Source organism: Xiphophorus couchianus, chromosome 9 (assembly GCF_001444195.1).
Source record: "Xiphophorus couchianus chromosome 9, X_couchianus-1.0, whole genome shotgun sequence".
NCBI lineage: Eukaryota > Metazoa > Chordata > Actinopteri > Cyprinodontiformes > Poeciliidae > Xiphophorus > Xiphophorus couchianus.
This window is the reverse complement of record NC_040236.1, coordinates 22,376,845-22,401,404: the sequence shown is the minus strand read 5'-3', so window position 1 is coordinate 22,401,404 and position 24,560 is coordinate 22,376,845. Positions and strand designations below refer to the sequence as shown.

The 24,560-nt window shown below is 39.2% G+C and overlaps 2 protein-coding genes across 2 annotated transcripts in view; one reads left to right on the top strand and one right to left on the bottom strand.

Moving 5' to 3' along the window:
- The first annotated feature begins 1,290 nt into the window (after positions 1–1,290).
- On the top strand, positions 1,291–23,991 carry LOC114150994 (uncharacterized). The gene is made up of 3 exons (XM_028027869.1): positions 1,291–3,266; positions 4,469–4,474; positions 22,976–23,991. Exons 1-3 carry the CDS (start codon positions 1,456–1,458, stop codon positions 22,989–22,991), a joined length of 1,833 nt encoding a protein of 610 aa, XP_027883670.1. The 5' UTR covers positions 1,291–1,455; the 3' UTR covers positions 22,992–23,991.
- oca2 (oculocutaneous albinism II) overlaps positions 10,818–24,560 on the bottom strand; it is a 53,245-nt gene continuing 39,502 nt past the window's right edge. The window contains exons 21-24 of the mRNA XM_028027867.1: positions 24,001–24,105; positions 22,613–22,706; positions 20,865–20,958; positions 10,818–11,653 (exon numbers count right to left, since the gene is read on the bottom strand). Coding sequence (XP_027883668.1) covers positions 11,566–11,653; positions 20,865–20,958; positions 22,613–22,706; positions 24,001–24,105 — 381 coding nt within the window. The 3' untranslated portion in view covers positions 10,818–11,565. The remainder of the gene's footprint in view (positions 11,654–20,864; positions 20,959–22,612; positions 22,707–24,000; positions 24,106–24,560) is intronic.

Below are 24,560 nucleotides of genomic sequence, written 5' to 3'. Positions count from 1 at the left end.
TTGTTGTTTACAATTATTCAAGGTAAATCTGCAGCATTTCCTTTCAGCACTTAGTTTCCTGAAAACCCGAGAAGAGCAGGAGACGTTGGCTTCTTTATCTCAGGACTTTTTCTCATTTACTTGCTCAGATCAGCCAGAGCAGGAGGCTGCTGTTGGCCATCTCCTCTCCACTTCTCTGAGAATTTCTTCGCTCTGTGAATCGTTGCAGAAACAGCAGCGCTGACAATCGATTCATGAAACAGATTTTAAAAGCTATCATCTTTACGACTCGGTGTTTACGACGTGTGTTAAAAAGCAGTGCAGTGACTGTCATCTTCTATCTCTGCTTCCCAGCAAAACAATCGTAATAGTGAAAGAAAAACATTTATTAACGGTTGTTTTGTTGTTTTTTTTGTCTTAGATTGAAACAAAGTGTTGCCACGTCTGCCTTTAAACTTAATTCCCCGTGTCTGAAATCCAATAAGGCTTTCCAATCCAGAAGTACAGAGCAGCGACATGATTGGCTGTCCCTCGGAAAACACCTATAAATAAATCAACAAATTGTTTTTTTCTTACTGTTTTCCCGCAGGTCTAAATACGAGTCCCGGCTTTGTGTTTCGCAGCCAGGACTTAACACGACCGTTTATTGCATCTAAAGGTCGATTTTTCCGAATTGCACTTACATGTCAGAAATAAAGACGTAAAGCCCTCTACTGAGGCAGGACCCGGCTCAGGTGGAGGCGGAGTGTTTTCAAGACGTGTGAAAAGCCACGGATGAAAACCGCCATCACCTCGAGCTGATCATTCAAAGTGCTTCGCCTTTCCTGACAACAGGATGCCTCCATTTTGAACGAACCGCAGAGTGAAAGTAAATGGGTGTTTAGCACAGTTTGCCTCCGTGAAATGAGCCATCAAAACCGAACATCATAAATGGTAAATTGGCTGAATTTTACACTTGAGTTTTTTTTTCTGGTTCCTCGGCGCCGGAGCGACATTTACCCAGTGGCGTCCGCAAACACACGTCATGCAGCACCGACAGGAAGCTGGAATCAAACTCTCAACTTTCTGATTACCAGAGGACTTTATTTATATGTTTCATGTAAAGAAAAATTAGCACTTCCATTAACTTTTTCAGCTGCGGCTGAGTTTAGCAAGATAAAAGCAGCATGTTGAATTTCCAGGCTGATGAAGACATTCTGTTTGTGTTTTCATCATTTCCAGTGTTGTATAAAGTACTGAAATCTCAGAGTCAAGTAAAAGTATAAGTACCTCTCCAAAATATGACTTTGGTAAAAGTCCAAGTCCAAACTCTGGCCATCGGGTGTGTATGTGCGTCGCTACTTTGAGGCGCGCAGACCAAAAAATAACAGCATCCGTTTGGCTCATATGTCAGAGACTGGTATACTGCAGCAAGACAACGTATCTGCATCTGTAGCACCGCAAATGAGCAACGGCCACGCAGATCCTGATAAATAAATGACTGATATTAATATTGTGTCATATAATGCGCGAGGTCTGCGTGTTGGACACAGTGAAACAGACAGAGCGCGTCGCCTTGTGGTGGACAAATTACTGGAGACTTGTGATATACTGTGTGTGCAGGAGACATTCTTAGCTAAACAGGACCTGGAGAAGCTGAATTGCATACACAAAGACTTTTACGGCGCTGGTGAATCCACTACCGACCTTAGCACCAGAATAATTCGGGGAAGGATAGCCGGTGGTGTTGCAATATTATGGCACAAAAAATATGATCAACTGGTTGATGTGATTAGACTGGGTGTGGATTGGGCCATAGGGCTGAAATTTACTTGTGGAGACAAACATTTTATTGTTTTAAACATATACACACCTTATGAATGTCCTCAAAACGAAGACGAATTTCTTAATAGACTGTCTTTTATTATGTCTTTTATGCAAGATAATCTATCTACTTGTTTTTTTATTGTGGGGGATTTAAATGCAGATGTTACAGATAAACATTCTACATTTGCTACGCATTTAATGCAATTCTGTCACAGTAATGCCTTAATTCTTTCTAGTAAGGCACTTTTGCCTAACAACAGTTACACCTATATTAGTGAATCATGGCATACAACTTCCTGGTTAGATCATTGTATCTGTACAGCTGATGCTCATGATTCCATTCTGGGAATTCGTGTCAACTATGACCTTGCCACCACTGACCATATACCATTCTCCTTATGTGTAAACATGAATTGCATACCTTCTGTTTTGCCTGTAGACTATAATATAAGTACAGGAAAAATAGCATGGGATAACTTGACTGAAAAAGATCTATCAGATTATTGCTATCAAACTAATGACATGTTCAGCAATACATACTTACCAAAGGGAGCAATCTCATGCCGTGATATGAATTGTAAAGACCCTCAACATGGTATTGAGTTATGTACTCTGTATGAGAATGTTGTGAAATCCCTCCTTATCTCAAGCAAGCCACTGCATAAAACCATCTTGCATAGCACCAAGCCGGGTTGGAACGACTATGTAAAAGAACATCATGCACAGGCCAGAAGGGCTCTTAAAGCATGGGCCGATGCAGGTAAACAGAGACATGGCCCCTTGTTTGAATACAAAAAACAAGCAAATGCTAATTTTAAACATTTTTTAAGATTCATAAGGAGACGTGAAAATACTATGAGGTCTGACTCTCTTGCTAGAAAGTTAGGAAATAATAATGTTAAGGACTTTTGGAAAGAAATAAAGAAAGTAAATAACTGTAAAACGTCACTTCCATCTACTATTGATGGTGTTACTGGTGTAAAAGAAATCACTCAGTTATGGAAAGAGCACTACAGTGCGCTGTTTAATTGTGTCAAAAGTGACATTTCTGACATAGGAAGCATTCACAGTAATGAGAATGTGATTGTATCCCCACAAGAAATATATCATATAATTATGACACTGAAAGACAATAAGGCCTGTGGGATGGATAACATATCCACTGAGCATTTGAAAAATGCAAGTAAAAAACTCTGTGCATTACTCTCTATGTGTTTCACTGGCTGTCTAGTACATGGTCTGCTACCTAAATCAATGTTATCTGTCATTCTGGTACCCACTATTAAAGACAAAGCGGGTAAGATTAGCTCCTTGGAGAATTACCGACCCATAGCTTTAGCTAGTAGTTTGTCGAAAGTTTTTGAAAGAGTCCTTCTAAATAGGCTGGAAGAGTTTCTTTTGACCTCTGATAATCAATTCGGTTTTAAACCCAAACATGGTACAGACATGTGTATTTTTGTGCTACAGGAGATTTTAGATTTGTATAATTTGCGCAACACCACAGTATTTATGTGTTTTATTGATGCTTCTAAAGCATTTGATCGCGTGAATCATCAAAAATTGTTCTGCAAGTTAGAAAGCAGATATCTAATTAGAATAATGGTCTATTGGTATGGTCATCAACTAATGTATGTCAAATGGGGTAACTCATTGTCTGACTCGTTTAATGTTGGTAACGGAGTAAGGCAGGGAAGTATATTGTCCCCTTACCTTTTTAACATCTATATGGATGAACTATCAAAGCGCCTGAATTGTTGTAAAACAGGCTGTGTAGTTGGTGACCGCACAATCAATCACATAATGTATGCGGATGATTTGGTAATCTTATGCCCATATAGTGCTGGCCTTCAACAATTACTAAGGGTCTGCTCCCAATATGGATGTGATTTTGATGTCAAATATAACGCTAAGAAAAGCAATGTCATGATTGTTAGAAGTAGAGCAGATAAGCATCTGATAACCCCTGACTTCTCTTTATCTGGCATTGTCCTCAATATATGCAATGAAATTAAATATCTGGGACATTACATAACTGATGACCTATCTGATGATCGTGACATTTGTAGGCAGTATTGCATGATGTATGCACAGGCTAATATTTTGATCAGAAAGTTTGGTATGTGTTCATCCTCTGTGAAGGTAGCTCTTTTTAAAGTTTTCTGTACTTCATTTTACACAGCCCATCTATGGCGAAGATATAAAAAAAGTAGCCTGCACAAACTTTATGTGGCATACAATGATGGCCTGAGGCTCCTACTCAAAGTGCCTAGATGGAGCAGTGCCAGCCACATGTTTGCACATAACGCTGTTCCCACATGTGCAGCTGCGCTCAGGAATCTCATGTATAAATGTATGTGTAGATTACCCGTGTCATACAATAATATAATAGCAATTTTAGTAAACCCTGTTTTTAGTACAGCGAGATTTTTCTCAAGATTGTGGAAACATTGGCGTCATCATTTATTTGTGGCTCAGTGACTGTCATGTTTCTTTTTGTTTTTTTATTCTTTTTGTTTTACTATGGACCTCTTTTGTGTCTGAAATAAAGATTGATTGATTGATTGATTGACTGACTGAAATGTTACTTGAGTAAAAGTCTTAAAGTATCTGAAACTTCTTGTACTTAAGTATGGAAATTACTGTAAAAATGGATGTACTCAAGTAATGTAATGAAAAGTACAAGTAAAAAGTAAAACAAAGCAAATGCAGTTTGAATGACATTTTTTATATTTTTGGTAAACTTGTCAAATACACTTAAAATAATGTACACAACCAAGTGCAGGAACATGAAGAAAAAGAGCTGTTACGATTACTCTACTTCACAAATCAGTGAATCAGTCAATTCTTTTTTTCTTTTGCATAATGACCAGTTGTGTGCACCACCTACTGACTGTAGCATTGACTGATTCACTGATTTGTGAAGTAGAGTAATCGTAACAGCTCTTTTTCTTCATGTTGGCCGCATTTTCTGTACTATTTATTTTTCTCATTTTCAGCACTGACCTTACTTGAAGGGAAAACTTAAGGCTTACAAAAACTTTGTATTTTCTGTCCTGGAGGGTTTACTAAGAAGCTGGTTCAGTTGTAAAGCAGGTTAAGTTAACCTTGTGCTATAGGTAAAGCACCTAATTTTCTTAACTAAATGATGCCTGCAGGTATATCTATTAGCAGGTTTAATTTTGCCTGCACTTGGTTGTGTACATTATTTTAAGTGTATTTGACAAGTTTACCAAAATATAAAAAATGTCATTCAAACTGCATTTGCTTTGTTTTACTTTTTACTTGTACTTTTCATTACATTACTTGAGTACATCCATTTTTACAGTAATTTCCATACTTAAGTACAAGAAGTTTCAGATACTTTAAGACTTTTACTCAAGTAACATTTCAGTCAGTGACTTCGACTTTTACCAAAGTCATATTTTGGAGAGGTACTTATACTTTTACTTGACTCTGAGATTTCAGTACTTTATACAACACTGTCCAAAATATACTTAAGTAAAGTAGTGAAGTATTTTTACTTCGTTACTATACAACACTGATCATTTCCTTGTTCATTTTGTTTTAGGGGTTTTGCCACATTCTGAACATTTCTCTGTAGTTGCGCGTCCATTGGCTGTATAATTGCACAATTTGATATATCAAATATGAATTTCAAAAAAAAAAAATCTTGTTTTTTGATAAAATGTTTCGGCGGTAGGATGAGGTGTTTTATTTGGCCATATCCAATTTCTTTATTTTGCTAAACACGTTTTTTGTATCACACACGTCGTGATGTCACTACCGCTGAAAAAGACGAAGACAACAGGAAGTGATAGGAGGAGGACGGCACATTTTTAATGACTTGTGTGAAGTTATTTATGATTTTTATTTCACTTCTTATTGAATGGTTTAGCTGCAAAATTCTGTGTTTTGGACACAATTTTTGAAAATGTGTACACCTTGCACAATTTCAATTTCTTGAAAAGTTTTTGACAAACACATTTGCAATGGAAGCACAGATTGTGTTCCCTATTGTATTTCTGTTTCTTATGCATTTTGTTTTTCTTACATTTTTGCCAGGCCTCTTCCTTTTAGGTTTGTAGCTCTTCGGCTTCCTTTGTGTTAATTAGTTTTCCTCCTCATTTTCCTGTTTTCTCCCAGTCACAGCTGTTCCACATCTCCTCTGATCAGTTCATCTGTTCTTCAATTGTTCTCCACCGCTGCCTCGCGGTTTAAGCTCATCGCTTTTCATTGTTCTTTGCTGGATTTCCTCCATTAATGACGAGCACCTTCATTTAGAAACTACACTTTGTGTTTACATGTGTCGTCTTTCACTAATACTTCAACTCAGAAGTAGGACAAACTCGCAAAAAAATGTGGAAATCCCAAAGAGGGAAAATAGTTTTTCACACCCCTGTATCGCAGAACAAATGTTGCAAAAACAGATTTTGAATGTCGACTCAATTAGTAGCTTGACTTAGTGTCTCATCAGATACCTTGTAGAAACATTTTAAAGTTCAAGCCGACCCGTATAGGAGGCCTGCGCGTGTTTCCTAATCGGCAGATAAATTACATCAACCTGCCTGAACGACCGTTGACCACAAGTACGAGGAAAACAGTTTCGAAAAGTTAAACCCCGCTTGACTCGTGACTTCTCTGCTCGCACCCGTAGTCTGTTTCATCAAGCACACAATGCTGAGATAAGAAATCCAATTAAGTCGACGCCAGGCGGCCTTACTTCCCATCACCTCATACATTCTTATAAACAATAAGGCATAAAGACTTTAATACATTTCTGTCACAGATATGCAAATGGCGCGTTATTACGGAACACAACAGCACAATGCGTGTGAGTTTTGATCGGCGCTGATCGGGACCACGGTCCGACCACGAAGAGGCACGGCAGCCATCAGCTGTGAAACGTCTTGTCTGGTGGGTTGAAGTGGAAACAATGAGTGAATGCTGCCTGAATGGCAAGAGCAGCAACATAATTATCACTACCAGCTCTGGTGAGTTTCTGAGTGGAGTGGAGGAGCAGTCGTTAAGAGTTTCCATTCTTCAGGAGGCGTCATGATGAGGTGTTGTGTCAGATTTCGTCCTCCTGTCTGGTTGAACCTGCGAATCGGACTGAAGTATCGAGATGCCATTTGAATTCACATGAAGCTCAATCTTTGCTCCCTTTGACTGGACCATTCTAACCTCAAGTCTTTCTCAGATTCTAACATGTCGTCCTCTGGGATCGTCTTGCACGAACCTCCATCCATCTTCCCATCGATCTCAGCATGCTGCTGCCACCACCATGTTTCGTCATGGAGATGGTGTGTTCAGGGGCCTGCGCAGTGCAAGTTCTCATTTCATTTATCTCAAATGGTTGGATGCATTACTTAAAAGGTCAAAATGTAGCCAATGGTCATCAACCACATGACCAAATGTAGTTTAAATGTTGAGAGTAACTTAGATATTAGACAAATCAAAAACAAAAATCAGAAACATAACCAACCCTTGATATTTTAACTAGCTGCAGACCTCTGGTCTTTAAGAGACGGTGAGAGTAAATAAGATGGAAAGAGATATACAGTAGATACCTCTTCTAAAAACTCAAGATGAACTCCTAACCTTTCAACAACAGCAGCACCGTAAAGCCACAGTAAGCAATGCTGCAAAAAGAAGAAATAACACAGTTATAGTGTTGGAAAAGATGGAAATAATGACAATATATCTCATTTTAAAGCTTACCAGCGGTACCACGTCTGAGCGCAGAAAAGAAAAGAAAAAAAATAATTTAATGAATGTCATGTTATGATCTGGCATACTCATCAGACAAAAAAAATTAATTAAAAAATTTTATTAAACTTTTGGCTGGCATGCGATTGCAACACTTTTTTTTTACAAGCTGCTTCTGAAGAAAAGGAGGTGGACGGGAGGAGCAGAGGAAATGAAAAGTGCAGCAGACAGATGGAACCAAATCTTGACTGGGGAGAAATAGTGGGAGATCAAGGAGATCAGGCAGATAAGGCGCCAAGTCGATGCGGTTCATCACTGTGCTGGATTGGGCATTATTCCCTAAAAAAAAAAAACTGAGGAATTGGTTAGTCAGGTTCAAAACAGAGATCCATTTGGACTTAATTAAAAATGCTAAAGTTCCTTTACAGGTGAATAAATGGTAAATACGAACAATAAAGCACATATTTAAGTCTTTCATACATAAAACGGTGTTATGTATGAAGGAAACGGTGTTAAAGCCGTCGCCCTACCTGCTGTTTCCCTCCAGTGGAGCTTGTTCATGCAGTTTGTCTGGGAGAGTTATGCTGTCTAAGAATAGCCTGAGGTGTCCTAATATCTGGACCGGAGAGTGCACTCATTAATTTTTCTCATTTGCGGCCTCTCAATGCTCTAGCTGTTTTTGTTATGTTTTCCACAGCTGTGACACTTTCCGCCCCTAACGACACTCTGAAGACAACTGTATTGTTCCAGGTAGTTTCACTACCACCTTGACGGAAAAAGACACAAATGTTCCCCGTTGTAAGAGTGTGAAAGGTGAGGCTTTCTTAAATATAACCTTTAAAGTGAATCCCACTAAGCTCCTTCGCTCCTCGTCTTAATTACAGAGGCCAGAACACATTTAATCCCTTCTTAATGAACAGGAGTCTTATAGCCACGGAAAAGAAGACACTTGTTTGAGGAAAACCCAATGAATTTTCCCATTGAACCGGTTTTTAATAAATTCGTTCAGTCAGATTATCAGCCAGTAATCAAAATTCCACATTTTGTGCACGCAGATTAATCAGTTTAGTCTGGTTTTCTAAATAGTTTCAATATCACACACACACACACATGGATCACAGTGTCAGTGCAGAAGTATTCCTGACCTTTCAAGTTTTCATCACTTTGTCACACTACAAGCACAAATTTGGGGCTTAATTTGATACACCAACACAAAGTAATGCGTGATTATGAAGAGGAAGGGATCAGGATTATGTTACTTCATTGTGACTTTTTGTTTGCCAAATTCAGTTAGTTCTAGTTTCTAGAATGTGTTTGCTAGTTTTCATATTGGTTAGTTTAATCTGTTATAGTCTTAGTTTTGGTTTTTTCATACTTTGACCTTTTTTATATATGCAGCTTAAATTATCACGATACGTTATATATCACAATATTCAACAAACGATATGATTCGATACATTTTGAAGATTTCCTGAAAGATTTTAGACGGACAGAGTGAGTATGACTGTTCAATAGATTTGGATTGAATTAACTGAACTGATGGTGTAACATTAGTGTAATAAATGTTGTTTCTGTTATACATTTGCTTTGTTTAAATGTTAATGGTGTGGCTTTGTGTATTTGGTCGTGCAGAAAAGGAACCTTTTTTGTCTTATTTACTTAGATAATGTAATTGATCTATTTCATTTCATTAATTAATTAATGGTAACTGGTTGTTTGATTACATGTCATTTATAATATTCATGTGCAACTGGGTAAAAAATGTCATGTGTGACAGCTGTCATTTAATTCACGTGGATTTTGACATAAAACTCAAAGTAAGATTAAAGTATCGCGGCTGAAAGAGCGATACTTTCTGAGGAAAAAAATATCAATGAATATCGTAGAGTCGCAAAAAATTACACCACTAAATTTTAGTATGTTTTACGTTTATAAATGCACAACATAGTTCCTGTTATAGTTTACCCCCCTCAACTACTGTTTTTATTTCTATCATTTTTGGGTATTTTGTGTTAACTACAATAACCTTGAAAGGGATATTTTACGTGTTTTTCAAAACTTTTAAAAATCGGAAGAATGTGGTGCGAATTTTTATGTAGCCCATTTTTATTCTGTTACTCTAAAATGATACTTAAAATAGAGCTCTACCTGTAAATGTATTCAGGAACAACATTCCTTCTCCCTGAAATAATTGTTCCCATCTATTGAAGATCTTTATTTTTGCATTGCCCAACCTTTTTTCTGTCTGGACTCGCTTATCTATGTTCGGACCATGAAAAGTAAGACATTACCACATGTCCACAAATTGTTTACCATGCAATTAGTTCCGCCTGCATTGTTGAACTAATGGGGTAGCTATTTATTTGGGCCACCATAATGCGAGTGGCTTATTTAGTTTACAGGAAATAGTCGAGCCAACAAGCTGGCGCTGTATTGTTTGGGATTTGTGGAGGGTTTGTTCATGTAAGACATTTGGCTAAACGAAGGAACCATTTTGGTTTGTTTGTTGTAGTTTGTTTTTTTTTTAAGAAAAGTTTCTGACAGTAAACTTGGTTGAAATGTTTTCACTGATTCGTTCCTTTGAAATAAAAAGCAGAATGTTGCTGAGTGACTTTCTGTGGTTCCCCACTTCAGGTTTTTATTTAATCCTCAACAGCATCTGTTGCCTCTAACCAGTTGCCAGCTTATCTTTTTCCAGGTTGGTGTGAATGACTTTATTTTTTATTTATTTTCTTAAAACTGAATCGCTACTCAGCGTATATTTGTCAGATTTTTAAAAAAGTCAGTTTGACATCCAAGGAGATGCTTACATTTTTTTAATCTATATTTTGCACTGTAAGTAGGACAGTTTGGTTTGGTCAAATAATGCTTCTTGGCAGGAAATCCTGTGAAATTAGAAGGACAGTTCATTAAATGGTGCCACATTAGAAATAAAAATTCTTGTATTCATTTTTGGGTCGGTTGATCAGCTCACTTCAGCATGCGGGTTGTGACCATTAAAACTTGGCACAGTCTCTCTGCTAATGCCAAACATATTATTCTGCCACAGACTATTTTTGGTGTTGTTTATGGTATTGAGTAATCAGAGTTTGAAGAAAGAAGATATATTCAGAATTTATAAATTAGTTGGCTCTAGTTGCATTTCCATTACAAACATGAGCAAAACCTTGACAATATTCCACTAATGTCAAGAAAAAAACCCAGAATTTTGCAATTGTGATGTTTCCATTAAATAAGAAACACAATTAAATTCACGTTAATTAGTGTGTCCATGCTGCATCATCATCCTCCATCTGCTTAAGAAAAACACATTGAGTAAAATAAAATCCAGAGATATGACACCATTTATTATTCGTCTTCTGAAACGTTTATTTGGAGAACACAGAAGACGTTCGTGTTGTTGAGCCGTACAAGAAATACAGAAAACAACCAGAGCTTGACAGGGTGACAGACCCAGTCTGGGACCAATCAGTACAATTAAAATGACCGGACACAATCAGAGAAATCTGAAAAACAAATTATTGCTTTGAAAATTTCGTATATCGTAACAGTGAAATACAGACATAAACTGGTATAAAATCCCTTTCACTGGGCCTTTCTTCAGATGTTTCAATTGGTACAAAACAATCAATCAGCAGTCTCTAGTTGTATATTTCATTAAAGGGTTACAATAAGTGATTGAAGAAATCATTTGACGTCTTTTGTAAACAGATTTCCAAAGGAGAGACGGCAGACGGCAGCTGCTGTTCCCTCTGACGCCGTAGCACCACGAACACAGATATGAAGTGCAGCCAAGAAACGCTTCTCTCAGAGTCGGCTTTTGTTCAAAACTCTTGTAAATCTGATGGTCCACACATCCCCCACGCTTTAAAAAAAAAAACAAACAAACAAACAAAAAAAACATGGCTGCAGTGCTTCATGTTCTGCTTGTAATCTGATTGGTCGGTCAGCTTACACATCACATTTACAGTGAGCTGCAACTCCTAGAGGAGTGGCTACACACACGCATACACGCCCGTACGTAAACGTACACGCACGTGTGCCAACGCACTCCGTCTCTTTGGCCGGCGCGGTTCACATGTTCCATCCCAGGCCGATGTGTGTGGCCAGCAGGTAGCACATGGCAACCAGGCACGTCATCACCATCATGGGGAACCCCAGCCTGGAGGACGCGACAGGAAGTACAGCGGTTAAAACGCTCCAGAAAATGTATGTCATCACTTTTAATAATAACAAAAACAAAAAAAAACACACAAATAAGCACTCATAGAGCAACACTGTTTCATATTCAGGGTCTGTCAGTAGCTGTGTTTCCATTACCAACGTGCGCAAAAACATAAGACAAAAAACGCAATTCCACAGTTGCGAAGTTTCCGTTAAATAAAAAATGCAAGTAAAATCACGTGTAAGTTTGTTCACGTGATTAAAAAACATTTTAAAATTTTGCTTATTTTTACATAATTTCCGGTTTATTTTAGATTACCATTATTACTATTAATAAAGAAAAGCCTCATTTAGGAACTGTAATTTGTATTCATGAAGGATCCATGTCTGTTATTTCTTTTTCAGCCAAAACAAAACATCTGCAGGGTTGCAAATAATTTTTTGCAGGACTTTATTAGGAAGCGTTTGTTAAGGAAAATGATTATTTTAGTGCTAAAAATACACTTAATCTTACAACATGTGTAAAGGTATATTAAGCACTCTTATTTGAAAAACAGGCTTTGTGTGACCCTTCAGAGAGGCCCAAGGAGACAAGCAGACGCCTTCCACTGTCTGCTTAAGAGCACACAAGGGCCATAAAATTAGCATCTCCATGGAAACGGCAGCTGGAATGTGGGAGGAAGAAACTTCAGGGGAGTCGGCGAGATTTATATCAGGACTTCGGTGCTGGGGACTTTCCCCTGTTTGGTGTGACAGAGAACAGATCACCTTTGAGTTGAGCTGTAAGGAGGGGAGTTTCGCTGGTTTCTCTGGGGCCGAAACAGGTCTCTGATTGGTTGAACAACAGAACGCCTTCTTTGCATATATTAAAGTGAGGAAACGCCTAGTCAGTATAAAGTACAATGTAACGCTAATATAGAGAGAGTTTTTTTTCCATCTTTTCTCCACGTGGACGCCTTTGTCTGTCTTTGTGTTTCGTGTTTGTCTTTGTCTGTTGTTATTTTGTGATAAAATGCATATCTCTGTACCTCTGCAGCTTTGTTAACTGATGCATGCGTTGCTTTGTATGAATTAAACTCTGTGAGCTGTGACGTCAACACGCCTTGTTTAGTTTCGTTTTACAGCTGGCCGCTGCTCGCCGAGAAGAACCCGGCTGTGTTAAGGAAGAGACGAGCCAAACGTTTTGTTCAAAGTTTTAATAAATAATTCTTCCTTAATACGTTGCAAGTTCTGTGACTTGATAGGCGAAGAAGCAGAATAATCAAAGTCACCAAAGGTCTCAGGAATGTAAAAGCTGCTGATGAAAAGAGAAGCGGCCGAGTGCCAGACTGTGTCAGGTTCAGTCTCGTTTAGCCTTCAGTGGTGCTTTCGATCGCTAAACATAATCCAGTCAGAGCTCCTCAACGCTCCTCTGCTCTCCACCATCTTGTTAAACACAAACGCTAACCTGCTCAAAAGACACAATTTCTTTTTTTCTTTTTTTCTCCAGGAGTCTCAGGCATAAAGAACTTTTCACATCGCACAACATCTTTAAAAAAACAAATCCCGTTTAATCCACGCAGTAGGATAACTTGCAGTTATTTTATTGCCCAACTGAAGCTGGTGTCAGATTTTATTCCTGAATTAGCCGCCTCAGTCTCACACGCTCCCTCACACGGCTGCAGCGCTGCAGATGGTTTCTCATTTGGATGTGGGCCATGTCCTAGATGAACACATGGCTGCTCTCAGGGCCAGGAGTCTGGTTGCCTCCAGCCTCTGACACAGATCAGTATTGGAGGACAGAAAACAAAAAACAAACAAAAAATCCTCACAAACTTACATTTTATATGTCGGTAATTAAACATCGTGCCTTTAAATGAAAGTAGCCATGTTGCCAGTCTACCTAACCAAACTGATGCGACGTGAGACGAGGTTTGGTGCTTCACTACGGTATTTATACACCTTGAACTTTTCCGCTCTTCGTCACCTGGCAACCACAGACTGTATTGGGGTTTATTGGGATTTTATGTTATTGGCAAACACAAAGTGGTGCATAACTGTAAAGCGGAAGATAGGTGATTATATTTCAGTAAAAATAATAATCTGGGAAGTGTGGCACACATTTCTATTTATTCCCAGGGTCCAGAATTTGCAAAACCTTCCAGAGCTAAAAGCTTCAAGCCATTACAGTGGCGTTTCTCTGTTTATTTATCTAGAGACTCAATTTTATATGGACGGCCATGTCTTTGTATGTTTGCAGCTTTGCCACTCTCTTTATATTGATCACAGAATGCTCTGAGATCCCTCAGAGCTAGCTAGTTTATAACCTGATCCTGGTTTGGACTTCCTGACAACTTTCTAACTGGTTTTAGTTTTGTGTTTCTCTGTCTTTATGTCAACGTTCTCTAACAGACCTCTGAGTCTCTCAGGCAATATTCACGCTCCGCTTAAATTACACACAACCAGTCTTCCTTTAAAGATTAGGTGACATCTGATGTCTATTGGTGTCTCTGGGTTTTATGTTGATCTTTAGTTAAATCAAAGGGACTGAAAACGCTTCACATTTTCCTTTCCCCTTCCAAGTTATGCAAATCTTTGGGTTGCTCTATCACTTAAAATCCCCAGGAAATACTTCCACGTTTGTATTTGTAAAGTGACAAAAATAAACCCTCAAAGGGTGTGAAAACTTTTCAAAGGCAGTGTAGGAAGCAGGAAAACGATGTAGCATTGCTGCTCTGTTGCTATTTCTACTGAGCTTGGTAAATTTATGATGTCTGACAGACTTTAAAAATATGCATCCCTAATTATTCTGATGAGGAATATTTCTAACACGGACCACCTATCAACAAAAACACAACTTTGTATTCCATTTGTCCTGCGTGTGGTTAGAACAGCATGAATAGTAGGGGACATGCATAATGCTTATGCAGATTTTAGTCAATTAAAATCTTTACCTGCAGCCCACTTGGTAAAGGCTTACATGAGGTTATAAAAATGGCAGGAGGCATCTATGCATGCTCATCTGTTGGCTGAATATGCTAACAACAAAACAGAGATATCCTTGGATTAAATAGAAACAGTAGAAATGTTTTACCAGGAATGAGAAGCAATTATATTCATTTATTTGTGTGTTAATATAAAAGTTTAAGAAATGCCTATTGTCCAAACTTTGGCAGAGATGCGAATATCAATATGCTTTAGTGTTAGCACATGATCTTAACTCCACATGCTAACATTTGAAAGGATCAGTATTGTGTGTTTTCCAGGCAAATCGTGACCTTTTTTAACACAATCAAGTAACTGTCACCTTCAGTTGTTATAACAATGTTATCCATCCATCCATCCATCCATTTTCTGTTCACCCTTGTCCCTATTGGGGTCGGGAGGGTCGCTGATGCATATCTCCAGCTACGTTCCAGGTGAGAGGCGGGGTCACCCTGGACAGGTCGCCAGTCTGTCACAGGGCAACACAGGACACACAACCATGCACACACACACACACACACACCTAGGGAGAATTTAGATAGACCAATTAACCTGACAGTCACGTTTTTGGACTGAGGGAGGAAGCCAGAGAACCCGGAGGGAACCCACGCATGCACATAAAAATGTTATATACATCAAATATGACTTACTTTATAATTTAACGCCTTGTAATTGGGCCTCTGTCTCTTTAAGAAGCTTCTGCTCTTTCTGAAACTCCACCTTCAGGAAGTCATCACAACATCTCTCCTCTATTAATCCTTTAACGTTTTTACCAGCGTTTCACTAAGAAGCAGCTCCTATAACGAGCTCAGCAGATGTCAGTTCCACCGGGTGTTTGCTAATTGCTGCTGGCTAGTCTGAAGGAGCTGATTGTCAGAGGGCTGCTCTGCCAGGCAGAAGCTTGGAAGCTGCAGCTCAGAGGAGGAATTTCGTCCTCAAAGACAGAGGTAGGTCCACCCAGGGGTTTGAAAGGTTGCCATGGGAGACTGAAGGATTTCTCAAACATGCATGGAAGAATCAAGACAACACTCCATGTATGTTTTTGAAGAGGGAATAACATTATAACATGATATAAAGCTAAAAAAAAAATAACATTTACATAACGCTGTCCCTTTAAATGTCTTCAACCTTCTGCCAGTAGAGGCATCCTGAACCTGATTTTACTGGAGTTCTCTTCCTGTTAAAGTGGAGTTCTTCCACTCCACCCCCGCCTCGTGCTTATTCAGGATGATGAGAAGTACTGTAATGTCTCAATGCAATGGTTTTTTTTTTTCATATTTTTTACATGTAGCTGATTATTTGGAATTACATTTTATCTGTACACTTAATATCTGCTGTGGTTTAAATTAATCAGCTGAATTAGACCTGTAGAATGTTCAGAAGTGTATTTTGCCCCAGATAATTTTCAATTAAGATAAGATATACAATATATTAAAATTGCTTAGAAAGGTTGGAGGTTTTAGAAATTGTGTTTATTTTTTTGTTTGAATGCCTCCTGCTAGCTTGTCAAACAAACTGCAGAGGCAACAGAAGATTTGAAAAAAAAAAAAAAGCGTCAGTTGTTACAAAAAGTGAATTAACGTTAGTAATATCGCCCTATTGCTACGGCTATTTTTAAATTCATATGGATATGGATTTCCCTTTTTAATATGCACATGGAAATGTCAAGTTATCTCATGAATTGAAAGCGGGCTAATGGCTCTCGGGCATATTAGCACTGACTGTAGCAGCTGGAGGTTCATTTAAATAAAGGAAAAGAAAGGCAAACTTTCTCAGTCTGGCAAAATTAGTGAATATTAATTGTTTCAGCATTTGTAGAACTGAGGTAGCATAGTTCTAACAAATATGTGCCACTGTTTATGCTGTGTCTATTGACTTTTGATAGATTCAAAAGTTGTTCTGAAAATTCTGGTCTCTTTAAGAGTTTTCTCAACAACAAAAAAAGGGAACATTTCACAATATTTTTGGTTGTTTTTATGAGTTAATAATGCAGTAAAAGGTCATCTCAGCTTCCTAAAGGTCATTTTAACTGGTTCGTGAGCCACGTTCCCACTGGGTCTGTTGAGGAGCTTTAAGCAGCAACTGGCTACAGGAGAGTCTGCAATGTGTTTATTGATCCATAGCATAACATATGTCCTTCTGCGCAACTTGTTGCTTCCTTCCTTCCATCATATATATATAATTGTATTTTTTTTTTCATTACAAAAACAACACGCTGAAGCAGGAAACATTGCCTCACAAGGTCAAAGCTCACCGGTTGTGGAACGAGTGTTCAGTTAAGATGGATGGAGGAGGAAATCTAAGCTGGTATCACTGTCAGACATAAGAGGGTCACCTCTGCACACTGGATCCTTTTCTGCTGAGCAACAGCCATTTCCTCATCACAGGCACAGCATGAAGGGACAGAGGGCGGGCGGGCGGGGGGGTTGTTGCCACAGTACAGGCACAGAGAGGAACTCGGTTCACCTTGTCTGAAAACTCTCCTTTCTGCCTTGCGTACTCACATGCCGACTTAATTGCATTTGATGGGAGCTCTTTGAAAGTCCTGATGCAATCTCAAAGACTCTCTTCAGATAAACCCGAGGGATGCACTCGCTTTCACCGTGGAGGCTGCGTGACGGAGAAAACACAAGAGTGGCGCTGCTTCCCGAGGATAATGGCCGACATGCTCTGCTCAAGGGCCGCTTGTGGCAGAAGCACGGCCCCAGACTGGACTGAAAACACCAGCAAACACGTCCAGATAATGAGAAGGGAGCATTTTACGGCATTCATTTGAATTCCACTCTTTGCACTGCCTTCAGTACAGATGTATCTATGATGGAGCATCGCCGCAATACAAGAAAAAAATAATAAAATAAAATAATATAACTAAATTCATAATATTACATGAATAAAGTTGGGTTCATATGAGAATAGTCATAATAATATAATAAAATCATAATATTACAAGAATAAAGTCAAAGTATAAAAATAAAGTCACACTATTACAATAGTAGCGTAAAATTATGTCTTTATTCTCATAACACTGCAACTTTATTCTCGTATTATTCCCACTTGGTTGTATTTGTTTTTTATTTTCTAGCATATATTCTCATTTGGTTGGTCTTGAAGTCATGGTTCCTCTATGCTTTGCGCTGCACTTGCCTACCAAGATGGCGCAGCTCCCTTCCAGTTCAGACTGGTGGGATCTATGTATTAGCCAACAGTTCCATGGGTTCAATACACAATACTCAACTGAATTATTATCTTTGAACTAAATTTTGTCAATTATTATTCATTAAGAGCATCATAGCAGTCTAGTAACGACATTGTGTTGGAAAGGACAAAATTGTCTCATTCAAATGTGTTGAATCTATAACTCCACTCATCCACTAGAAGTTTCCTGAGTAGTATTACTACAATAAGTAATACTACTTGTTGTAGTATCAAAATACTACAATAAATAATAAATAAATAAGTACGTTACACTTTGTTGATGTATGTTTTAGGAATAATCCAGAAGTATTTCTTCAGCACATGCGCAGATGAGCTAACAGATCAGATCGTGCCGCGTTCAAGACGTCAATTTAACCTGCCTGACACGTATTTCACTAGATAAGCAAACATTTCAGCAACTGGATGGCGCTCTGCAGTCACTTCCCTTCCAACTGGAGTATAAGCTACACACACAGCTGATGCTTTTACCGTGTTTCGTAGTTTTGATGGAGATGAAGAATAACAACAAAGACATGAAATAAGCAACCAAAAGAGGATCTGAGCTACTGAGAGTCGTTCAGTTTCCTTTGTGATGGCCCATCAAAGAGGCATCCACATCCCCCGTGGGCTCATCCGGCCCCTCGGCTCAACCACCTGATACGGCACTAGTTAGTCCCAGCTGTCTGGAGGTCCAGACACTCTTCTCTCCCCCCTAACCCCAAACCCAAGCAGCTGTGACCCTCACTGCAGACGGCCAATTACAGGCAGCGCTGCAGCCAAGAGCAACGCTTCTCTCCAGCCACTGTAAACACGACTACGACGGAGAGGGAAGTCGAACTGACAGCTCCCACGTTTTTATCACCATCGATGAGATTCAAAGCAAAAGGCTGTTCCTATGTGCCTCCAGTAAGGGAGTGGAGGGGGGAATGGATAACAACAGTACACCTAAAACAGAGGTGGCATGTGTAGCACTTGTGGTATAATTGGTTTTACTGCCACTGAAAAACTAAATGAACAGAAAGTAAAACAATGTATAAACATGGTCAGCATGAAATGATCAGTGTTACTTAGGGCAACAGTAGCTGTGTTTCCATCATCCATAAAATTGCACAAACTGAAATTATGAAGAAATTGCTTAATGGAAACTTGGCAATTCTGAAGAAAAAAAACCTCACATTTTTTGATACGTTTTTATACTGAGATTAGGTGCTTTTTTGGCCGTATCAACACAGATGTATTTTGCAAAACTGCAATAGAAATTCTTTTTCGCATCATACGTCTCACACGATCAACAGCCGGATGTTACTGCAGTCAAAAACGCTTAAGAAGACGACAGGAAGTAGGAGGAGAATGGTTTGTTTTTGTTTTGTGCAGGTGGCTCCACCGCAGCTCTCACAGCATCACAGTGTTCATAAAAGGTTGTGTGTCATTCAAATGTGTTGAATCCATAACTCTACTCATCCACTATCATTTCCCCAAAATGCTGCATACGTAGCCACTCCCAAGTAGGCGGGGCTTGTCGCTCCAAAGCCTGAAGAATACACTGACGTCTCTTCTGATTGGCTAATGAGTGCTAGCCATTTACATCCGTCGCTGCCAAGATTTTCAAGGTTTGTCACGTGAATAAGCTTATTTACATGTGATTTTAATTTCGGTCCTTATTCAATGGAAACATGGCAATTGCAAGATTGTGTTTTTTTTTACATTGGAAGAACATAGACAAAAGATTTGCGCACATTTGCAATGGAAACACAGCTACTGATACGTTTTTTCACGTGCATAATGATGTTTGATGTGGATTTTAGTGAGTTAAAGTAAGTCCCACTGTCTTTCAACCACTATCAAAGTGTCCCTTCAGCCACTACATCACTGTCTGTCACTTCTCATCATTACTCAGAGCGTTTTGTGGTCCCATAAGTCAAACTTTTAAAGTATTTCCAGATGGTTGCATGTTAGGCCTAATCAGGCTCATATTTATCAACCTTTCATCATTGTTGACCGCCTCTGTGTCTCTAACAGGCAAACTGCAGGTATGTCTGGCTGTTACATCAGTAGCGTGGAAATTATTAGTGAGCATGTAGAAACTGGGGAGGCAGCCTGCTTCAGATACAAATGCATTTTGCTTTTTATTGCAACCAATCAAGCTCTCAAATCAAGCCTCCAGCGAGCCTGGCTTCACATTTTGTGGACTTCTTTTCTGAACAATACTGCAGTTTCATAAACTCCCTGAAGTACGGCAAAGAACCCAGTAGATACCTCCATACACTCTGCTTTGAAGAAGTACGTTAAAAAGACGCAATTTCACACTTGTGGTGTTTTCATTAAATAAGACATTAAAATCACACGTGAATAAGCTTGTTCATGCAGTAAGTCGGTAAAAAACATGCCCATGATTCTCCAACTACTTCCTGTCATCTTCTTCTTCGTGGTTTGCGCAGTGGGAACGTCCGCTTGTCGATCACGTGACTCGTGTTATGCGGGAAAAAATTTTCCGTTGCAGTTTTGCAAAATAAACCAATTTCGATACGGCCAAAAAAAAAAAAAAAAACAATAACTTCATCCTAGTAGCACCAAAACTTTTTATCAGAAAAAAAAACTTTTTTCAAAATTGGTGTATTTTCATGAGGCAAATTTATTTTTAAAACGTCAAATTACGCAACGAGAAAGAGTGTTTACTCCATGCAGAGGAATCCAAAAAATTTGCAGAAGGTGCAGTTGCTTGTTTTTGTTTGGCGTGGTTCGATCAAATAAAACACCAACACATTACCTTGAAGTTTGATATTACAATGTGAAAAAATTGGAAAAGTTATTTTGTAAAATGTTGAAAATGGGATGACTCTCGGCAGGCTCAGCGATCAAAATATCGCATTTTGAAAAAACTGCAGCTTCTGCACATTGTTGGCACTTCGCACTCCGACATATGACAGATATTAATATGTAAGTACCCCCTTCAGGCAGAGTGGCCCGTGGCACAGCGTTGCCAAACAGATAAAATAAAAAAAAGCAACTTTTCAAGCACAGGATCAGGTTGTCAAAGGAGAAAAGCTTACTTGAAGAACTCCACGAAGGAAAAACCGTATCCATGTTGCTCGGCGATGCCTGCACACACGACGTTGGCTGACGCCCCGATCAACGTGCCGTTTCCTGAAAGCACCATCAAAAAAATAAATAAAAAATCAAAGGTACGTTTAACATATTTCTCCTTGTTAACAAGCATACTGTGCTCCATAAGCATAACAAGCTGGAAAAAGTCAAAGCATGAATCCTTCCATTCAAAGGTTAAAAGGCAAAGCAAGAAAACAAGACGAGCATCTCTAAGGTTGCGTTTTTATTAAAGAAAATGGTGCATCCTTTTTCAGGAGCCCTCATTTTAAATGCCATTCAGTAATGACACGTGGCTCTGAGGCATAATCTTTCTGTTGTTGGGGCTCAACCTGCCGTTTTTAAGTCTGCAGGAGGTGGATTAAGATTATGAAAACGTTTTCAGTTCATAAATAACATAATGCGAGCCTTTAAACGTCAGATTTCAAAAGGACAAAACGAACAAGTGGACATGATGATGCCCAGCTCCATCTGCACGTCGATGTTTAGCTCCTCCTGTAGCCATCATTTACTGCTGCTGATGTCTGTCATTAGAATAGATGGACAGGAACCAAAGAAGCTCTTGGCTTTTTCCTGCTCTCATTGGGAGGAGGGCTTTGGAGGCACAATTACGTTGTTTGAAAAAGGCTTTTGAAACGATGCGCCGCTCCGGTCAGAAGCTTGCACACAGCCAGGAACATCAGAGCTTTTAAAGCCGTCATTTAAAACCTTCCTACACGTCCCTTTTTCTCAAGGTCAGGTGATTCTACAAAGACAACATTTGGATGCATACGTTTAAAATGTTGTTGTAGTATTCTTTGTCCAATTTATGCAGAGTTATACATTAAATGTTAGAATATTTTGCATTCATTCATGCAAACATTTGAGCAAAAACTGAACCTCAACCACAGCTGGTGTTGCCAACTAACCTCCAACATAAATCTGGCAATACTGGTTGACATCAACACGGCGTAGGGGCTGGACAATATGACATGAAAAAATTTAATCTCCCAGTTTTTTTTGTTCCAGATTCTATTTCCAATTTTGTTTAACACCAGGAAACAAAATGATTTAATTTAATGATGTGCATCTCAAATATCCAGTTGACTTGCTGAGAGGGGCTTGGAACCCGTTGATAACGGGTTAAGTTCTGGTTAAGTTTTCCACCATGGCTACTAAAGAAAACCTTCAGTAGCTAATAACTGTTTTTAAAATTCATTGATGCTAAAAACTGATGCTCTCTTAATTGATTCAATCAGCGTGTGACTCCAGTGTGTTAGTGTCCAAAAGGTGTTGGAGTGGAAGTGGAAGTGGACAGCAAGCTTCATCAAAATCTGTCGTACTGCAGTTGATTAAACTCAAACACTCTGACGCCTCCTTCTGTTTGTCCTTCCCACCCTAACAGAGCGCCACTGCGACGAAGAGCCCAACGCCTGGCGTAGCAGAGCCTGAAGCAGCTGTACTTTGAGGACCTTGAAGCCTCTCTCTGAAAAATGAAAATAATAATAAGAATAATAAAAAACAACCCTGCCTTCCCAGGGTGGAGGCACAGCTGCTGAAACTGTGGCTGTCACCTAAAGCGTCTGATGCCAGAGGCCATGCTTATAGATCCCCACCTTTGAGGAAGGGGATCAAACTGTAAAGTCCCCCGCTGTCTGGGTGGCGTGTCACCGCGAACCACAATGCGCTCCGTTCCTATTAAAGATTGATAACTCACCACCGAGGCAGGCCCCCATAGCCAAGGCAAAGATGAGAGGCTTCACCGGGAGGTTGACGTCCACATCCTGACTCAGGTTGATGAGAACTGGGATCTGTGAGAATCAGACGTACATTTAAAATCACTAAAATATACATAGGTTTTAATTAATAAAACAGACATCTTTTTTTCTGAAATAAGAAGCTAATACTGTGTTTAAAGGGACAATATTATATATTTTCCAGGCACGTAGTGCTCTTTCTCAGGACAATCAAATAATTATGTTACCTTCCGTTGTTATAAAAATGTAATATATATCAAATATGACTCAAGTTTGGCTTCCTAATTTAACACCTTGAAATTGGGCCTCTGTCTCTTTGAAAGCTCCCGCTCTTTCTGAAATTCCACCTTCAGGAAGTCATCACAACATGGCTCCTCCATCTACCCTTTAAAAAGATTTCCTCAGTGTTTCACTGAGCAGCAGTTCGTATGATGCGCAGTTCCACCAGGTGTTTGCTAATTGCTGCTGGCTAGTCTGAAGGAGCTCAGAGGAGGTGTTGGGGGGGGAGAGCTGCTCTGTGAGGCAGACGCTTTGAAACTGCAGCTCCAAGGAGGAGTCATCAAAGTCAGCACTCGGCTTCACCAAGGGTTCTGCACAGATGAGTTGTTGCCACGGGAGATTAAAGGATTTCTCAAAGATGCATGAAAAATATTAGGGCAACACGCAAGGCTTGTTTTTGATGAGAGAATAACATTACAACATGATGTGAAGTTCAGAAAAGTGAATTTTACATAATACTCCCCCTTTAAGTGAAAGAAGACCTTGATAACATTTCTATTGACATATTTATTTACTTGCGGCTGAATGAAGATTAATATATATTTGTGAGTATTTTATGCAAATCAGTCTATTTCTAGTAGAAATCAGGTATTGCTGAGTTTAAAGTTTAGATGATACAAAATATGTTTCCTTTAGCAGAAATTCATCAACAAAGGTAAACAGTAACGTTAAAGGTTTTCTTGATTTAAATTGGTGGTCTTAACGCGTTGAGGGACATTGAAGGACAGCGTTCACATGAAAGGTTTTATAATCTTTTATTGTGTTCTACCAGGCGTCCCTGGAAATGTTCTGCTGAATTTGTCAAACCAAACTGCTCGGACTTTTACTTTTTACGTTGCAGCCAAACACGAGGCGATACGAGAGAAAAGAAACAGAGACGTCTTTTGTGATTTAGTTTCAGTTTTCAGGAAAGCACAAAACATCTGTAAGATAAAACTAACTTGATTTGATATTTCTTAAAATTTTAAACTTAAGATTTCCTGATTTCAGCCTACAAAGACTTATCTTTAAATTGAAACGTTTACTGTTTGTAGCCGATCGGGTGAGGAGTTGGCCTGACCGGGCCTACCATGGTGGCAGTGAAGGGAATGTTGTCGATGAGAGAAGAAGCCAGAGCGGAGACCCACAACACCAAGATAATGGCCACAGCCAGGCGCTGGTCCTCTGGCACCGCCTGGGAGGGGAAACAATCAGAGCGACAGTTCATGGTGTTCCCACATCAGCCAGTCTGGGAACTTAATAAACCAAATAGGCTCTTCCAGTTGTCTGAATTTAACCTGATGCCATTTAATGTTTGGATCCTGCAACAGCAGCGGATTGGCCCTGAAACATTCACATTTTTCATTGGACAGCAGCTGACTGTTACAATGTCACCTGCAAATTCTGGGTTTTGCCAATGTAAAGCAAACTCGTTTGAGTGCACTAATCAATGTTAGATCGTTAGCGGTTATGCTAATGCATGTAAAAAATAAAAAATAAAACATCCTGAAGCTTTGAGACACAATGTAAATAAATTTACGGAAGCATGAACTTCTATAGTATTTTGGCTTTGAGATAAGTATGTTTGGTGTCTGCTTTGGTATTTTTAAGTCTACATCGCCCACCCCATGCTTCTAGGACTCCAGCAGC

Bases quoted from the DNA above. Each gene is read 5' to 3' on its own strand.
- LOC114150994 (XM_028027869.1), top strand. From the start codon at position 1,456: ATGACTGATATTAATATTGTGTCATATAATGCGCGAGGTCTGCGTGTT.